Genomic DNA, 19,932 nt, shown 5'->3' on the forward strand with positions numbered 1-19,932 from the left:
TGTGATTTTTGTGGCAGAGACTGCCATTCTCGTATAGGGCTCTTTAGCCATAGTCGATGCTGTTGGGCTGTTGTGAATTAGGATTTTACCATGGTCAATACTGACCGACGGAGGCCATATATGTAATCAAAACCATCCTCCGTCATTACCACTGGCTCTCCCTTTTTGCTTGCTTACCATGGACCCAGGATAATAAACTGCATACTAAAGTATTGTTCTCAAATATTTGGGTAAGCTTGTCTATTATTACAAAGATCAAATTGCGGTAAGGTTTGCTAATTTAATTTCTTCCCTTTAGTTTCATAGAAAAAAAGGCCTTCTAAGGACAAGACTAATGTGAAAGAGAAAAAAGGCTCAACTTTTTTAAAACCGAAAAACCTTGGATTTCATTCCATTCCAGTTTGTTCAGACTTTTTCTGGTGAAAATAGTAGAATCATACAAATTAATCTTAGTTACTTTGCCCATAAGCTTCATAACTTTCCACACTTGAATCTATTCTATTGAGTGCTGTTCTTGCATATTTTCAAAACTACCAAGTTGCTTAAAGGAACAGTACCATTAACAAAAAAAAAAGACATCACCATCAACTTTCCACTGAACATGTTTTACTTTATTTCTTCCTCCAGCAGAATTCTAGACATAAGTTTTGGACAGATTCTTAAATTATGCTATTACATGTACAAGGAGAAAAATGTAGTTGACCAAAACGACAATTTGCTGTTCATGTTGTCACCAGTATAAATGGTGGTAGAGGGATACATGTACATGTAACTTGTGATTCTGATAGTCATCCAACATTAGGCTTATGTACACTTCTTCAAACTTTCCAAGGTGAATAGGAATCTCAATATATCACCTCTGTATCTCAGTACAAAGTATATAACTTCATAAGTACTGATGTCTGGCACAAGGAAATTGTATGTATGGCATACTGAATGCATATGTAGCTATGCCAGCTAAACAATATACAAGGGAACTTAACTTCAGAATCGGAACCTGTACATTATTCTAGGAAAACAAACTAAGTTCTGTTTGGCCTCTCGCTAACTCCAGGAAGAGTAGTGAAGTACACTTGTGTACTTCACTAATGGAAGTCGTTTTACCAATAAACATGTTTACTGCAGTGTTGCTTTAAATACACACAAGGCCTATAGGCGCTTCTGATATACAGCTTATAATGCATTCTTTCCTCATTGCACAAAATCATGTCAGACTTTGCAACAGAAACCGGCAGGAAAAGCAATCAACTCCAGCTTGCAGTATCTTTCTTTCCACTATATAATCTAATACTACAATAAATGATCTCAGAGGAAGAAAACTATATGATAAACACAACAAAAGTATTCCTACTGCCCTAGCCTTATTTATTATCAACATACTTTTTTTACGTTGTGGGAAACTTTCAATTAACAAAAAGTGCAGCATGCATCATTTTTGCTAGCTTTATCAAACCGTAGATAACTTATAAGAGTTCATCTTTGTATATTCGTGATAAACCAAAGACAATATACTTACTAACTGCTTTCAATCAGCAACTTTATGATAAGTTCTATACCTTCAACATGTAATATTCTCTAGATATCTCTCTTAACAACGGATAGTTATCTAAATCATATTGCTCTTTAAGTACAGATAACATAGATTTTCTTCAAATCAATCTGGAAAACAAGCTGTTTGTTCCAGTTACAGTTCTGGCAAAAAAATTTATAGTACGAATCACGGGACATCAAAATCCATTGTTAACCATAACAGTGTCTTTCTGTTCGCCAATGCTACCATCATGCATCAATACATAGAATGTCTACATATGGACACACATGTAGAATGTTCATGTGCAAATATGTCAGATGGAAAATAGTCAAGTAAGATCTGATGAAGAATTATCACGTCACAAATTAAAGAACTTTGAAAACAAAAAAATAAAGAATACATTGAAAATAGACAACCCTGGCTCTGATATCTACATGTACATGGTTGCCTTGGAAACTGTTGCCATGCCATGGAGATTCAGTTCCACATCTTTTCTTTACTGTAAATCTAAGAGTCAGAGATCCCTTCAGTTGCAGTAAGAAACCATCCTGCGCTAACATTTTACAGTTTGACAGGGAAAAGCTTATGTACATGTCTCTGACTGACTGACTGTTGAGTACATTGTTGACTCCAGTGTTTGTAAGTTGTATCAGTGATACAAAGTGACTGTGCAGAGGCACTATCACACAGCGTAGTCATGCTCTAACATCTACAATTTGAATGGGTCAACTGAAACACTGAATGTAAATGTATGTCTCTATCTGCATGTTGCTTCAGTGTTGCAATGTTTGTAAGATTGAACACAGTCTGTGCTGGAGAGTAGACGAATAATGACTGTACATGGTTCGAAAATCATTCCACTCAATTTATCAAGTCATCAAAGAGACATGTTCAAATATACTACATATAATATGACTGTGGCTGACTGGTCCTTCACTGCTCCAGGGTTGCCAACTGTCAGTGTTGGTCGCTGGATCGAGTCTGGGCAACCACATCCTCAAAACAGTCCCTAGAAGAGGGCAGAGAAACCGGGTACATGTAAATATGAGAACAACATTAGAGCGGCAAACTTGTGAAATATAGCAAGACATTATCTTGTGAAGCAACATGAAATCACTCATGTTATGCATATCAGCAAGATGAAAAGTCCACATTCAATGACCTAAATGTATCAAGGGTAATAAATCAATCACTATAAACCTGGATTTAGAAGAAAAGTGAAAGAAAAAAAACTTCACATTTTCCTAAAAGTATAAGGCAAAGGACTAGCAAACTATGTCTTTATGGAACAATCATTTTTGCGGTGGTTTTAAGATTGCGGTTTAAGGTTACCACGAAAACCACAAAGTGGTTTTAAATTCCTGGTGAAGAGATTATTGCGAAAACCATTAATGTTAAACTATTGCAAAATTTTATAGTCTATATTCAGAAAAAGCCTTACTTGTTCATGTAGAAGAAGATATATCCTGACGTCTGTCGTTTTTCCCTGACGCATCTCTCGGAGGTGCGCTCCACGTGGGAGTCATCCCACTTCAGCCAGGCACGCTTCTGCATGTCGTACACATCACTGATGTAGTGCCCTGGGGGAAGATAAAAAAAATATTATAATTTTATTATGATTTTGTAATAGGAAATAAACTATATTTTGTAATAGCCTGCTAACTACCATTGCGAGCTTGTCACTATCTCTTGGGAAAAAGTAGTGATGAAAGTTTAACTTAGCAGAAGGACTACCAACACGTTTGCAGGTACATATACATGTAAGACCACCGTTAGCTATGTGAAAGACCTCAAACACACATGCAATCGTCAAAGAGTACATCGTAGTACATGTTGAGTCTTGTATTGGAAAATATGAACGAAATATTTTGTTTTGTAACTACACATGTATCTCCAACTTAAAAGCAGTACTTGAATCTTGTAAATACAATTCCAATGATTATTTATTGTTCGTAACCTTGCCTAACTAATCATGATGATAGAGCTCTATATGAACATTATTATTTAGAGCTGCAGTTCTCCATATTGTAGAATCTGAAATCTATACTATTGAGAAAAGTAAGCTGTTATGCAACTATCTACATGTCATGTATGACATTAACGTGACCCATTTCAATTTTCAGTTTAAATCTAGGACCCTCTATTCTCCACAAAAGGGTGTAAAACAGCGTTGATCCCCAAACCCCTTTTTGTGCTGTAACAGTTGTTCCTTCTGTTGAGGTGGGAAACATACCTGAGGAGGACTTCTTGCCGATGTGATTCACCACACTGACCAGACGGTAAGAGTAGGGCAGATCTCCAGTCTGGGGAAACAACACAACATGTTACTCATGACAGTTCATTACTGGCATCTAAGGTAAAAGTGCATAGGTTCTATAAACATGCATAAGCGCACATAAAGGAATACAAACACACACACACACACACACAAACACACATTGTCAAACACACTCATTTAAAAACACTATTGAATAAAGCAAAAAGAACAAAACAACTCACCACCACCTTTTCTTCTAAAGCATTCAAAAAGACTTCACATACACCATACAAGTATATTCCATCTTACAGACAAAGCTCCAAACTGACCTCAGCATTTTTCCTAATGGCCTCTGTTTCCTCCATCGACCTTGCGAACTCAGCCATCGCTACGTCTTCTTCTTCCGAGATTTCCTCCTCAAATGGATCCATCTCAAAGGACTGGTCATATTCTAAAAACAAGTAAGTCGTAAAGAAAATCTTTAGCAAACTGAAGGTGATGATATATTCACAGTAGTTTTATGTTTGTGGGTTTCAAAGTGACCTCATACCACAAACTCATCACACTGAGAACATTTTTGTCTATCTCCTCCTTAAAGGGGCCCAAAGCAATATTATTAGGGCCCAAAAATAGGTTTTTGAAATTTGCAAAAATTACACTAACGGAGATCTGAATAAAACAAACAAACAAACGAACCTTGCCGACTGAGCTCCAAGACCTTCCTCAACTCCTCCTTCTCTTTCTCTTCCCGCTCTTTCTGCAACGCCCGACTCTCGTCCAGCGCCCTCTGCATGTCTTCTTCCTCCTTCTGTCGATCACTCTGCTCACCCTGCTGGACATGCTCGGTGACCCAGTCTGGCAGGGTCAGACTAGGAACTGACCCTTGACCTAGTGACCCTTGACCTACTGACTCTTGACCTGCGACCTCCTCCTCAGGCTGCTGGTTTTCCTTGTCGCTCTCGCTTTCAACGTCGGCTTCGGAGTTGTTGTTTAGATCTTGGTTGTTGTTCGGGTCAGCGGAGGCGTTGTTGCCGCTTGCTCTACGCTGAGATGTGACGACAGAGGGAGCAACTTCCTCATTCATAGCCTCAGATTTGATTGTCTCTGCCGAATGTTCTGCTAGTTTTTCATGGAATTTGGCGACAATCTCATCAGGATCTTCAGACATGATTTCAGTAACAACTTCTGTCTTTATGCTGACTTCTTTTGGATCCTTCGTCTGAGCGAATATTTCTTGGAAATCATCTTGTTCACTCTCAGTTTCATGTTTGGAACCCTTCACAGCTTCCCATACACACGTAGCCATCTTTGGAGAGCCAGTTCTCGTTTGGGGTGTTTCAGATTCACTGGTCTCCTCCACGTCTGTAGTGGAGATGGTTATGACTTCATAAAGCTGTGTTGAAGATTCGATCTCCGAATCTTGAGAACTGTTGGCACTTTCAATTTCTACCTTAGGTTTGCTCTTTTCTTCTCTCCTTCTTTTGACTTCTTTCAGCTGTGTGGAAGACTGGACCTCTTCATCTTGAGAGCTGCCTGTGCTTACGCTTTCATCCTTAGGTTTGCTCTTCTCTTCCCTCCTTCTTTTGACTCCTTCTGGCTGTCTGAAAGACTGCAACTCTTCATCTTCTGTGCTGTTATCCTCTGGTGCTCTCTGTTCTTCCTTTATTCCTCGAGGAATGGTATCACATTTGTCAGACAGGTCTGACTCCTCCTGAACGTCTCCACAACTTGCTTTCACTCCAACATCTGATGATGTGAAACAGTTCTTCCTCAACCATTTACCCAAAGTCCTTTGACCGTTGCTCTTGGCGAAAGGTAGAGTCTTGTTGGCTCTACCACCACCTCCAGGGGAGCTCAGCCTCTTCTTTTTGCTACTCGACAGCCCGAGTTTGGAACCCCCGCCCTCTGAGTGATGCCTCCTCTTGACCTGACCTGGAGAGGCGTATCTGGTGTTGTCGTTTCCCCCACACAGACCCACAGTTTGGGGTTCCTCTGTATACTTGATCTCGAAGGTTTCTTCTTCTCCTTCGAAGAAGTCTAGCATGGTTGATGCATCCTTTTCGCTTGTTCCGTTCACGTTCTTATCCTCACTGACGACAGAGAAGAGTTTAGCTTCAGGAGGGGGTTTCAGGGAGGATGGCTTGCTTGGAGTTGGTGCTTTTGCGGTGCCTGGCTTCTTGTTGCTCTCCTTGTTCAATGGTGTGAGTACACAGGGAGACATGAGGGTCATGTCGTGTGGTTGGGGAGTTACTGGTACTGGTGTTTCGGATTCCTGCATACTATTCTGTAGAGCCCTCCGGAGCTGTAAAATAAAGCACAGAATCCTTAAATAGTTTCAAGTCCAAGATAATTTCATTAGGTACGCAACCTTATTTTTCTTCTCAACAGACGTTTAGACATCCTGTCTTCTGCCTCAATGTTGTCCTATCAGTGCAAATATATTCAGTATCGTTTGGGACTGCATCCTTACCGCTTTCTCACAAAGCAGCAAGGAGAAGTACATGTACATGTAGCGGTAGTCATGTTAGAGAACGCCTTCTTGTCAGGATAATTACGTCACAATAGGACAATTTTATTTTACACATATAGGACAATTTTATTTTACGTCACAATAGGACAATTTTATTTTTCTTCTCTACAGAAATGTCTGTAGAGAAGAAAAATAATAAGGTTGTGTAACGAAGGAAGCTATGTTGACAAAAATCCTAACCACACCCACTGTTTGGCATCTAGGGCACAGTATTGGAAGGTGGAGCCCAACCCTCTCTTTCTACAGCATTTCACCTCCCCAACCTAAGTCAGGTACCCACTTTTGCACGAGGGTGGAGTGAGGAAAGTTGAGTAAAGGAAAAGGAGAGGAAAGAAAAAGATCTTCTAACCTGTTCCTCCTCAACCGAAGCCAAGAACACATTTTCCCCAGGGTGGAGTGAGGAGAGGAAAAGACTGAAAAGGAGAAAAGATGAGAATGCTCCAACCTGTTCCTCCGCAACCCAAGTCAGGAACCTATTTTCCCCAGAGTGAGGAGAGGAAAGAAAAAGAGAATGCTCTAACCTGTTCCTCCTCAACCGAAGCCAGGAACCCATTTTCCCTAGGGTGGAGTGAGGAGAGGAAAAGACTGAAAAAGAGAAAAAAGACGAGAATGCTCTAACCTGTTCTTCCGCAACCGAAGTCAGGAACCCATTTTTCTCAGGGTGGAGAGAGGAGAGAAGAGGAGAGGAAAAGACTGAAAAAGAGAAAATACAAGGCTGCTCTAACCTGTTCCTCCTCGGCCGAAGTCAGGAACCCATTTTCCCCAGAGTGAGGAGAGGAAAGAAAAAGAGAATGCTCTAACCTGTTCCTCCTCAGTGACGTTGTCGAGAGTGAAGTCACTCGTACTGGTGAAGTCGCTGTCAGAGCTCATCAGGAACAGGCTCTGTTGGAACTTCTCAGCTTCAGCGGTCTCCTTACTCAGCTGGATGGCCTGGTAAATCAGCAAAAGAAAAAAAACAAGAAATAGTCAAGTCTTCAAGTACCAGAGTAGTTAAAATCCTCCCACACCATACATGTAAGGTATATAGGGCGGTACCCATCCCTGTTTCATAGCCCTGGGCCACACTGTGGTGCAATCACTGTAGCAGGGGGCTAGTCCACTGGCAGTGGAGTGTGTTTAACTTCCATACTGTTTCAGAAGTATGTACCATTTTTATAAAGTCTTTGTTATGACTCAATGCACCTCTTGTCCAGAGGTGTCCTACCTGGGCCTTGAACTCCAGTCCTTCTGGTCCAAGTAATTTGAACCACATGTGGTGAGAAACAGAAGCGCAGACCACTACACCACAGGGACACCCCCCAAGTACCAGAGTCATCAACCCGGAATTGAGGCTTGTTAAAATTTGTTTGCTTTAAACAACAATTAATGTTAGATGTATAAAGTCTAGGTGAGACAGGTAGCTCAGTGTAATATAACCTGATAATGCAGCACCACATTCCTGCGAAGCTGGTGTGTTACACCGAAGCGCAATTATACCGGATATGTACAATCATGTACATACATATAGAACTTAGCAACATGCAATGATCTGGTGTTATGAGGTTGTCGAGTTGGTAGCAACTCGGATTCTTAGCAAGGTTAGGGACCTCAAAGTCAAGTCCATGTACATTTCTACACACACTTCTTACCTTCTGCAGTTCTATGTCTTCCTCCGTAGGAAGTTGAGACTCCTTCTTGACGCTTCTGTTTCCAAGACTTTCGTCTTCCGATGACTCCATCATCTGTATTCTCTCGTATGCCTTGGAGGGCTTGAAGCTGAACGACTTCTTGGCTGACGTCCCAGCATTCCTATAGTCAAATGTTACAGTGGCTGTTCACTTCATGGACTGAAGCAAGACTTAGTACTTTTGTAGATAGATTGTGTTAACAGTCTGACATTTCAGATAGAACACTCTACCTTTGATAGTGGCTGCTACATAAAACATTTGACCATTTACAAAATCTTTCCAGTTGCTTGAGTAACTTTTGCATTGTGTATCTTATTTCATGAATGTCTAACATTCATTGACATAAGCAGGACCATAGTTTGTATCAATTGATACGAAATCCAACATGGCTGCTTACCTGTTGTCTCCTGTAGTGTCTGTTCTCCTTTCAGTAGGCGGATGGAGAGAAGGAGGGATGGAGGGAGGGCGGCAGGGATGAGTCTCCTCCGTACAGTGACTCTGCAGAGTGAGATAGAGGGGCAGGAACACTGGCTGTTCCATCTTCCTGTTCTCTGACATGGCGTGGTTGTAGTTGTACCTCTTCAGATGGAGGATCAGCACCCTAAAGGGGGAGGGGGGCAGGTGAAGGTCATGCAGACAAGGTCATGTTCTTTTGGGTTGTTTTTGGAGTATTTCTTAAGTTTTGAAAGAATCTAGGAGCCTAGATCTTAATGGAGACTTCTCTTTTTTTCTGTTTTTGCAAAAACTACCAATTTTCCATTTCCTAAAAGACAGAAAGAACTGTCTCATTTTCCTAAAAGCCACAAAAATACTGCACGGAAAGAAAAACATTACAGCTTTTGTGTTTATATTACAGGATGAATACTGTCAAGTTCAAGTTTCCCTCTGAGCATTCTACTTTAATCCTGCCTTCTTGATGAATTTTAGTTTCTAGTTTGGGTGTAGAGCTTCTTAGCAGGTAAAAAGAAGCAAGAGTACCTTACCTTGGGAGTTTGATGAAGTGGTGAGACACCCTGCTCTGCTTGCTCTCACACTGCTTACAGGTGTACTCAAGGTCTTCAGACTGTAAACAACAAACTTGGTCACACATCTGCTTATGCTTCACAACACTAACTTATGCTCGGGTCACATTTCCCAACCAGACCCCGGCCGGGCTGTTTGTGGAAACGAAAAATCAAAGTGTACATCAATGAATATGTACAAGCTTTGCTCTTAGATAATTTATGGTACGTTTTAAGTTTTCATTGTCTTTTATATCATGCTTTTCGTTCCCATCGACTGCCCGACAGGGCCCCGTATTTGAAATGTGACCCTAGCATTACTAAGGTATACACAGGATCAAATTTTCAACAACCACTGTCGCCTTCTTCAGGATCAATAATGGGCAATCACTTACCAAATGATGTAAACTCGCAACAGTTACAGACACTCTCGCGAGTTTACGTTTGTAAGACGTGATTACCCGGGTAGTCATAATTGATCCCGAAGAAGGCGACAGTTACCAGGTCATTAAAAATTTGATCCGTGAATACCTTAGTGTTGGAAGAAAGTTTAGCATTGTACTTGATTACTACCAACACAGATGAGCTTTCATGTGTTCATACAGCATACGACTTGCACACTGCAGGTACATGTGGGGTTGCAGTCCTTTGGATGGTATGTTAAATTGTTTACAGACAGTCACATGTCACAGTGATGTCTAAGTATGTTCCTTAATCTGTACAAGATTATAATAAATATGCAAAAATGCTTACGATAAAGAACTGGTCCAGTAGATCCTGTAGTGACCAGGGATTCATGTCTTTCCTGGGGAGAGAGAACACACAATTACAAAGGAGTAAATCTATAACTGTCAGGGTATACATGACAATTCACTTGCGAAAACATTTTAACACAGCTGAGAAACAGGTTAGTGGTACAAGGCCTAAATGAAGTGAAGAGGTACAATAGACTTTATCAGTATGGTCACTCATGTACAGCATCTGCTACATAAAGTTAGATGCAACTACTTGGGGTCTCCACATGTATCAACTAATTGGAAACAGGAGCTCCAACTGTGAGGCTGCTGCCAGTTGAGCCACAGGGACCATAAAAGAACCTCACCTTCTCCTGGGTAGAGTGAGTGACAAGTCGTGGAACTTCTCCTGCTTGGTGACGACGTCTCCGCAGCTCTTACAGCTGATGGTGTGGATCACCTCGAACTGGAAGTTCTGGCTCACAGGACAGGGAAGGCCATGATCGTCGGAACTGTCGGACAGGCTCTGGAGGGAAAACGTAAAATATTGGTCATTCTGTAACAGAAAAAAATCAGAAACATACTGTAAGTCTAGATTTGTTAAATGTAACCTTTTTTAGCTACTTAAACGGTCACAAGTCCACCATTAGAATTTCTTCATCACAAATATATGATAACATTAGAGACAGTGATGTTTGTTCTCACCATTAAAATTAAATGCCATGAACTACTCCCTTTCCCCCCAACTGCTAAAATTACAAACCGCAATATTAAATGAACTTACAGTACCTAAATCCGATGTAAACATATTCGTATATCACAGATGGAAACTTCCAGTTACTATGGGTGCACATAAAAACATACACCATTTGTGGCTTTGCAAGGTTAGGAAAAAAAACAGGATCTGTACAAGTTTGGGTGCAGGTAGACATCAGTCCTACAGACAGTCCTGCACAGCTCCAAATGTCTAAATGCACTAAACCTATAGTATACTACTACTGTCAGTCAGGCAGTCTCTATAGACTATAACACAAAACTGCGCAAAACAAAATTACCAAAAAAAGTGAATAAAAACCATCCAAACAGTCGAAACATACAGCTCATAAATACACAGGTGGTAATTTGAGCCCTTGTAACACAAACATATATTGCTGTATAAAAGTTGGTTAAACTATGTCCCTACCTCCTTATCTTCACCGTTGTCCTTGGCCTTGTCTGAGCGCACCTTCTTGACGTCCTCCTTGAGCTGGTCCAGACACTGGCTCAGGAACTCGTGGGCATCCTGCAGGACAGAGTAGTGATATTCTACATTAACACACAAACTTTGCATTTTGGTGACACACGCATTCGTCTCATAACTCTTTATACAGGTACATGTACATTGATGAAAGACAGTGGATACTGTCTGAAATGTATGATTGTTTCAAAATTTTATCCAGTTGCTTGAGTAACTATTTTTGGTGTATCTTATAAAGGTGTATTCTACTAGAACAGAAGGGCTTAGCAGCTACAGGTATGTTCAGGCAAGAATAAGGGTCCAAGATTAGGAACATCATTTCTTCCGAAAATGATTTCATCAGGTTGGTAGAATATAGGATATGGGAGATTCTTAATACACAACCAGGTATTGTTCTCACCTGCTAACGTTTCGGTGTCTGTCAGACACCTTCTTCAGAGCTTCTGACTGGAGTACTGCTTCTCACCGCTATATTTGGGACAGTGTTCTCACTGCAAAAGCGCCACCTACATCGGCTACTTATAGCGGTGAGAAGCAGTACTCCAGTCAGAAGCTCTGAAGAAGGTGTCTGACAGACACCGAAACGTTAGCAGGTGAGAACAATACCTGGTTGTGTATTAAGAATCTCCCATATCCAACATCATTTCTGTAAATGAATGTGAAAATGCACTCAAACCACTGGTCATGACAGAGAAGACAGAGGCTATGTACAGTATTTACAGGTTTATTGCACCAAGGAAATTCCCCTAGCTCTTTTTGACAAAGAGGTCTGGCCCAGTAGTGTGCATGGGTAAGTGACAACAGTCAGAACTCTTAACTTCCTGGTCTAGAGGCAGGATCACTAACCACTAGACCAAGCAAATTACTTCTATCTGCAGACTCACATGCTGTAGGTATCCAGAGAACCTCTGAGCAGACGATGACACGGCCGTCTTCACTCCCTTCAGGAACTGCTGCTTCCTAAACGCCTCCTGTTTCTCTGTGGGTTTGTTGCAGTAGCGGAACAACGCAGCAATGTTCCTACACAAATGGACAAAATGTTATAGATCATCATTATTATAGGAACACTCTTGTATCTACTCCCTCTTTGCAGCCAGGTTTTCCCCGTGTTGGCATCGCTAGATGTTCCTGTTTAAGGTTCAAGGTTGCAGCCAGGGGCTGAATTGCAAGGAGCTTACATGACTTGTACAATGTACAATTGTCAGGGCTAAATCAAAAGGGTGTGTAGTAGCTGCCATTCGGCGCTAACTCATATGACCTCAATACACCAGTAATTGCCCCAGTTGCGGCCAAAGGACTGTAGGTGACCCTGATTGAATTCCCCTGACTGGTCTTCTTTGGCAGGCTTCACCCAGTGTTTCTGGTGTTTTACAAACACGTACCTGTAGAGTGTTGTCTCCTTCACCGCCCTGATGACTTCCATGAGTTCGGTGCCAAATGCTGGAACCTCTGGACCTAAACCAGCTCTCTACCCAGATTTTCTTAACAGGTAACAACCAAACATAGACCAGATTGTATCAGTCCCCCGAGTACACTTCTTGGGCAGGTATGACTGTGCAGTTCTGTCACAAACACGTACCTGTAGAGTGTAGTCTCCTCCACCGCCCTGATGACCTCCCTGTTAATGAGGTCGATGCTGAAGGTCTCCATGCCACAAGACTGAGGTGACCCTGACTGGTCTTTTTTGACAGGGTTCACCCATAGTGTTTCTGGTGTTTTACAAAGTTTAACACGTACCTGTAGAGTGTTGTCTCCTCCACCGCCCTGATGACCTCCCTGTTAATGAGGTCAATGCTGAAGGTCTCCATGCCGCGCAGGGCCTGCAGGATGGCGTTCATGTAGCAGGTGTTCCCAAGGTTGGAGAACCTGGCCAGAAAATATCAAAGAAGAAACAACATTTGATTAGCCTTCATTCTCAAGAATAGATGCACTGGTGAATCTAGATCAGGGCTGTCTCCAGCTTTAAATCTTTCTGTTCCACTTATTGTTTGGGAGCTCATGTTGTAATTTTTGCTGTTAAATCTGCAATTTTAATCTTACAGAAATACATTTTCTTCAATTTCATGTCGTGATTTAAAAAAAATGTTGTCAGTCCCAACAAGCAAATTTCTGTCCTGGGACAGAGAAACAGGTCCTGGAGACAGCCCTGATCTAAATCAAATACTGAGTTGGGCCTGAAGGATATATGGCGTTCATGTAGCACATGTTCCCAAGGTTGGAGAACCTGGCAGGAGAATACTGGGATTAGACATTGATAGAACTTCATTTTTCAGTAGCTCCGCCAAGGAGGTTTTGTCTTCAGGTAGCTCTTGTTAGTGAGAAAGATAAATTAAGAAGTTATCAATGTTTCTTTAACGGTTTGAAAGGCAAATGCTTTGGCACAAGAAAATAGAAAGATCAAGGTAGAGGATGGTTCGGTCAGAAAGAAATTCCCCTGGCAACTTGATTTTTTTGCATCACAACCATGTGGATAACAAGGACTCTCCCAGTTCTTTTCTTCAGAATTGAGTTGCAGCAAATGTTTGATATGGACATAACACAAACCCAAGTGATCAAATCTCCAGTCCATGGCTAACATGTTGTACATGTGTACGTACCCCTGTAGTGAAGGCTGTGCCTGAGACTTGACCAGTCCCTTGTTCTTGTCTGACCAGCCGGTGTAGTTCTCAGCCTGACAGAGTCTCCTGGGCTGAGGGGCAGGCATGATTCCGGGTCTGCAGAACAAAACAACAGGACAAGGTTTAAGTATTTAAGATCAGATTCTTAAATTTCATTGTATACTTTTGTTTGATGATATTCGTTGGTTTGTTGTGAATACTTTTCTAGAGCTAGGGAGAATCCGGAGAGATTTAGGAAAAGACTCAAAAACATCCATTTAACTGGCTCGTTTTGTTTGTTTGTTCGTAGTAAGATTGTCTGTTGTGCGACTAAGATGCAAACAGATGATGGTTTCTGAAGTATAGCTATGAAAAGATGAAGGAGTTAGCCTAAGAAAGAGGTAACAGAATTTAGTAAAAGAGTGAGCACATATAAACTCCATTGCGTTTATCCTTTTCACTCAAATTCTCCAAGTAAGGCTTTGCTTTGGCCATCATCTGTGAAGACCAAATTGCAACCAAGTGATAACAGTGTAGATTGCTAGCATAAGCTAAGAGGAGAAGAGTCACATACCTGTACTTCGGTATGGTGTAGTTCTTTGGAGCAGGGTTACTGTAGAAACTGGTGGACAGAGAAACAGCTGAGGAGAAAAAAAAATACAGTTTTAGACACCAAAACAATACTGACAGCTTCTGAAAGGAATACTTTGTAAAACACTAGTCTTTAAATCTCTGAAGAATTACAACTTCAGCAAGAAAAAGACATAGTATACTTTAGAAGTACTTTAGACTTAGAGGTGCTCTTCAGTATGTGCTATCATAAACCTGTCACTTCTTAATGTAACTTCTACTGACAAATCTAACTACAGAACAGGTGTCACTCGTGCTGCATACCTAAACAAAACACCAGGTACAGGTACTGGCACAGAGGTTTAGGTACAAGTCCGGACCTGTACCTGTACATGAACAATTTAAAAAATTCTGAACTTCTTCAATAATGACAGAAACATTAATAAGCTATTTACAACTTATTAAAAAACATAACTAGGTTTCCTACCACCAAACTCCCTTGGCCTTGCTGCTGGCATGAGGCTATGAGGTTAGGAGATCAGTCACAAAATAAGCATAGATTTGGTGTAAATCTATATCGGTACAGTGATCCAGTATCTTAGACCTGTACCTAATTGATTTTCATGGTACAGTACCAGTACACAGTCACTCACCTGAAAACTTCCTCTTCTCATCACCTGCCTCAAACTTCTTCTTAGCCGACTCAAGGAAACCAGAGTTGCCTTTTCTGGGAACACTCGGTGACCTTTAAAAAAAATTATATTGATTATTTACGTGTATATCAGACCGGTACAAATGGCATGCGGATAGAGTGTTCGCCTTGCATTCAATGGATCGTGAGTTTGACCCCGGCCAAGTCATACCAAAGACTTTTAAAATGGTACACACTGCTTTCTCTGCTTAGCACTCAGCATTTGGGAAAGTCTAGAGTAAGGTAGTTGAACACACACCACTATCAGTGGACTAGCCCCTGCTGTAGTGATTACACAAAGTTGTGTGGCCCAAGGGTTTCATTTTATATAATTGTCTGTACACGTTGAAGAGCTCAGGCCAGAACCTGATGGTTTGCTCATCGTTTGTATTTACTAGACTAAACGTTAAAGAAAAGCATAACAGCTTACTGGTTGTTTAATGTAATAAAACCAGACAAATGCCTGTTAAGGGTATTAACAACTGCTGTCAGCAATAAAAACACATTACGGATAATCATTTCACTCACCGATCATTTTGTTTGGTGTTCTCCCTGAGATTTGCACCAGTTGAGTGGGCAGCAGTCTCAGTATCAACTCCGCCGTGTTCACGTTTGAACCGGGACAGACTACTATCCCGACCGGGGGTGTGCTTGCTGTCGGGACGGGGGGTGGGGACACGGAGGGGTGTGTGGGTCCTGCTGGGGGTCTGCTCTCCCTGGAAATGGATAGTTGACGGTTATACTAAAACATACATAATATTATAGTCCTTCATTATGATTTGTACATGCACAATATCACAAACATCAATCGTAGCTCTGGGAAAATTACAGCGTTGATACGAAATTTGACTGGTTTTGACTTCATTTCTCTTTTTCAAGAATGACAGAGATCGGACCACTCCTCCTTTTGTACTTTTTCTGTGCCTCCCAAGTGCAGGGAGCTCTGAGTCTGACTCAATATCACAAACATATAAGCATATAAGCACATGGTGTATTATACAACAAGCACATGGTGTATTAGCACTACTGGGCCATGGTAGGGAAAGGACTACCAACCCCTCCCTGTAAAAAAATTCCCTGCTACAGTACAGAAACAACCTCCATATTTGTCATTAATATTTCTTGTGCTCTCTTACCTTTGCAGGTGTGTCCTGTCTCTCCTGTTTGATTGGAGTCGATGTGTTACCCGCTGGTCTCAGGAGCTTGTTGGGTGTCTATGGAGAGGTACATGTACATTTTGTAGTATGTTAAATCCACTGCCACTGCCTTTTGAAAGGCCCTCTTTTAAGACAGTTATGACACAATTTTCAATGGTAACATATTGGAAGCCGTACATTTCCAATATTGCTACTGGATGTATAGTTAAGTGTGTAAATGACCTTCGCAAGAACATATCTATTCAGTCATGGTATAAAACCTGGTTCTCCCAGTTCTTCCCTTTAGTCAATGACAAAAGATAGCAGATGCTGTCTGAAGTGTCTAGCAGTTTCAAAATTTTATCTAGTTGCTTGAGCTACAACTGGAGGGTCTATGCCGAGAGCAGACCAGTCTGGCGAGCCCTATGCATGTCTGCAGCCGCCATGCATCAGACACTGATGCCTGCGAATGATTGATTGATTGATTGATTGCTTGAGTTACTATTTTTGGAATAAGTACATCGTCCTTACCTGGTTCTCCTGGCTCCTGGGGCGTTTCTTGGACGGGGTTAGTCCGTCAAGGTCAGGAGTGGGCGTGTCCAGATGCTGGGCTGCCATTGGTGGACTGGTTCTCTGTGATACGATGCGGCCGGTAGGGACCCGATTCTGGGACGCTGTAGAAGGAATGTAAAAATTTGGTTAAATAAAAAAGTTGCCTTCATTATGAATATGAAATCTAAGCGGTAAGGAAGGTTGGTCAAATGACTAAACATAGAGAGTATGGTTTGCCAAATACAACAAACATAATAGATTCCTACTAGGAAGGAAGGAAGGAAGGAAGGAAGGAAGGAAGGAAGGAAGGAAGGAAGGAAGGAAGGAAGGAAGGAAGGAAGGAAGGAAGGAAGGAAGGAAGGAAGGAAGGAAGGAAGGAAGGAAGGAAGGAAGGAAGGAAGGAAGGAAGGAAGGAAGGAAGGAAGGAAGGAAGGAAGGAAGGAAGGAAGGAAATAGAAGCGAACAAAAGAAACTACCATGCGCACTACTAGCACCAACTAGGCACAGCCTCATTACTCTCAACGGGTACCTACTGGCTGAACTTCAAGGTGAATATTGAAGGTGAATATTATTCATTTCTGTTTTTTCAGATCTTCTTTGACTTTGGCATTCTATGTAACATTAGAATTCCATTTTCAGATATTTTTTTGCAATTTATTTACGGCATTCATTCTGTAGCTGCTTTGTAGGATTTACAGTACGGTCAAAACCACCTTTTTCAAACGTACGAAAATTGATGCACATGTGTGCAGATGTCATCCACATAATCGAATTATGTGAAACAAAGAAAGCTTTCTGCAACATATGATCCACGGCTCACTGAGTCACATACAATGTATTCTATCTGCATAACATGACCAGGGGTTCATCTAAATCAGGAAAAAGGGGCGCTGCACCCTCTTGTTTCAGCCCAGTGCCCCCTTGTCAAATTCAGATTTTAGCTTAATTCCCAGCATACAGCCTTCCCTCAGTGATGGATTCTTCTATAAATACATAGAATTCGCTCCCTTGCCTGTGTGTGCTCCCTCTTGTTTGATTTTTCTAGAAAAACCCCTGATGACATCACACAAGCAGTGGACTGCTCATTCCTTGACAAAACAGTAGCAGCTGATCAATCGAAAATTTGGGTAAGTCCAATTTGTTGTGTCGGCAATTAGTAATTACAGTTCAATCTTGACTCAGAGTGACTTCTACAAACACAGATGAACTTTCAAGTAAAGAAGGAAACTAAGGAAAGCATCTAGCCTTACATTTCCGGTGCTTAGCCTGGTCCAGACATCTGCAGAAACGTTTCACCTCAGCTGGATCAGCATCTTCGAGATAAGCTGTCATGGCGTTGTTTCCTTTGTCCTTGAATTGTACAATGATTTTCGTCTCCCCCTTTGTCCTGTCTTTTGTCTGCTCAAAGTAGGACTTGTTCGAATACATATGCTTTACCTGAAACAGCATTTAAGAAGATAGCACATGTTATAAGGAAATGGCAGCATCCTCATTTAGTTAAGCATTACTTTATCTGCATGTAGATTAGCTGCAGTACTTGTATTAACACTTTTTGCTCAATATACCAGCTTCACAGGTACGCATTGGAAGTCAGAACCCATCCCTATTCCTTCCACCGCCGTTTTACCTCCCCAACCAAAGTCAGTTACCCATTTTTACGCTGGAGTGGGGTGAGGGAAGTTGTATCGAGTGCGCTAAGGGGGTAAAGTGAATTAAAAAAAGATTCAACAACATTGACAGAATAAAACCATTTAAAATGTGCCATAAACACAGTGGACGAGAACACACTGCCCCTACGGCCTCATGAAGACTATGGTATGGGACTACCATTTACTATTTCACTCTACATTTGTGTGGAGAACCCAGACTCCTACCTTGACTTCCCAAGTTTTGCCCAAGTTTTGTCTGACCACCAGTGCATACTCTCCTCGTTTGTCCACTTTGAGAATCAAACATCCTTTCTTCTTTGGAAATGTCCCCGAATTAGACTGGAATCTGACGACGCCTTCGATGACCAGGGGCAAGTCTGCATCAGACAGCATATTGCTAGATGGCCCGGACACCTGTGTTGAGGACATATGAAAGAAAATGAAAACTACATGAAAATGAAAACTACCTGCCCAAAAAAAATCAAGACCACAGCACGTCCAGGTCAAAAGATAAAAAATAGAAGTTTTGCTGCGGTACCATGGTCACATACTAGGGGACCAAAATAAACTTGACCTTCATCTTGTCAACACCTACCCACATATGAAATATAATCACAGTCCATCCAGAGGTTCTTGAGTTATGCTGACTACAAAATCCAAACAGACAGACAGACACACACACACAAAACTATACCTCCATTTTTCATGAAGATAAATATCTGGCAACACTAAAAGAGCTATTCTTTCACTGGTCTGGATAGGTGCCATGTACAGTATTTACAGGTTCATTGTACTGAGTACAATGGACAGTGGACCATGTAGCTTAATGTCCCCTCCTAAGGACTGCAACTCTTTCCAGTAGCGTGCATGCCGGACCAGCGACACAGCCGGGATTCGAACTCACAGCTTCTAAGTCTAGAGGCAGGGTCACTCACCAATAGACTGCAAAGCGCTATAAATTATGCCTATAACTTGAAAACATGAGTGTTGTTGGTGGCATCAAAACTATAATGACAAAGGGTTCTCACTTTTGTTCAATAAAAAAAAAGCACTCAAAGCAATTGTTCACCTTTGCGCGTTTTGGAAATGTAGGCTACAAAGACATAAATATGCATAATTTATCCAATTAAATAATCACCCTTTGATATGAATTTCCCGTTAGTTGTACTTTCTGCTATATTTTTCTTACCCCGTCGCCCTACGTCACAATAAATCCCATACTAAACACCTTCTACAAAGAATTGTAAATGTTACGGGTAGGATTTGTGGATAATTAAGCGGCATTTTAGTGACTTTACTCGGACGCTGACTTCACATACAGACGACAGTTCGGACCGTCTGTTGTCCCATGCGCAGAACGGCACGTCAACATCGAACCACAAAACTTTCTCTTCAAAAACAACACTTTTGGACAAATTATCGATAAATTTTTAGGCTTACCTGGTGCTTCTAACCACTGTACTGATCTCTAGATACTATTGGTGGTTCCGTTCAGCAGAACAATCCTCATAATTGAACCATTTCGAGGAAAAACGCAGCATGAAAATTTCACCAGATGGCCGCCATGATGGAACTGAAATAATGGCGGGAAAACCTTCAAGTTAGTCGGAACAAACCAAAGTTTTAGGGGTGTTTGATAATGTGGGAAAGCATTGAAGGGACAATTTCAATAAAATATCAATTTTATTCTTGAGTTAATGCTAAATAATCAAAAAGTCAGTTGTATTATACGTAATTATTTCGAAAATGCTAAATTCGATAAATAAATCTACAGATTGTT

At 41.3% G+C, this 19,932-nt stretch overlaps 1 protein-coding gene across 1 annotated transcript; it reads right to left on the minus strand.

Moving 5' to 3' along the window:
• Positions 1 to 589: 589 nt before the first annotated feature.
• On the minus strand, positions 590 to 19,725 carry LOC136420386 (ubiquitin carboxyl-terminal hydrolase 37-like). The gene is made up of 23 exons (XM_066407267.1): positions 19,593 to 19,725; positions 18,378 to 18,566; positions 17,754 to 17,940; positions 16,483 to 16,625; positions 15,952 to 16,029; positions 15,344 to 15,531; positions 14,778 to 14,869; positions 14,129 to 14,195; positions 13,555 to 13,671; positions 12,695 to 12,823; positions 11,842 to 11,977; positions 10,904 to 11,002; positions 10,089 to 10,246; positions 9,740 to 9,791; positions 8,969 to 9,048; positions 8,383 to 8,586; positions 7,947 to 8,106; positions 7,120 to 7,248; positions 4,485 to 6,090; positions 4,118 to 4,239; positions 3,765 to 3,834; positions 2,973 to 3,111; positions 590 to 2,540 (listed from the first exon to the last, which is right to left on the minus strand). Exons 2-23 carry the CDS (start codon positions 18,543 to 18,545, stop codon positions 2,489 to 2,491), a joined length of 4,176 nt encoding a protein of 1,391 aa, XP_066263364.1. The 5' UTR covers positions 18,546 to 18,566; positions 19,593 to 19,725; the 3' UTR covers positions 590 to 2,488.
• Between the last annotated feature and the right edge of the window lie 207 nt (positions 19,726 to 19,932).

The sequence above is a fragment of the Branchiostoma lanceolatum genome, chromosome 15, assembly GCF_035083965.1.
Source record: "Branchiostoma lanceolatum isolate klBraLanc5 chromosome 15, klBraLanc5.hap2, whole genome shotgun sequence".
In the NCBI taxonomy this organism is placed as follows: domain Eukaryota; kingdom Metazoa; phylum Chordata; class Leptocardii; order Amphioxiformes; family Branchiostomatidae; genus Branchiostoma; species Branchiostoma lanceolatum.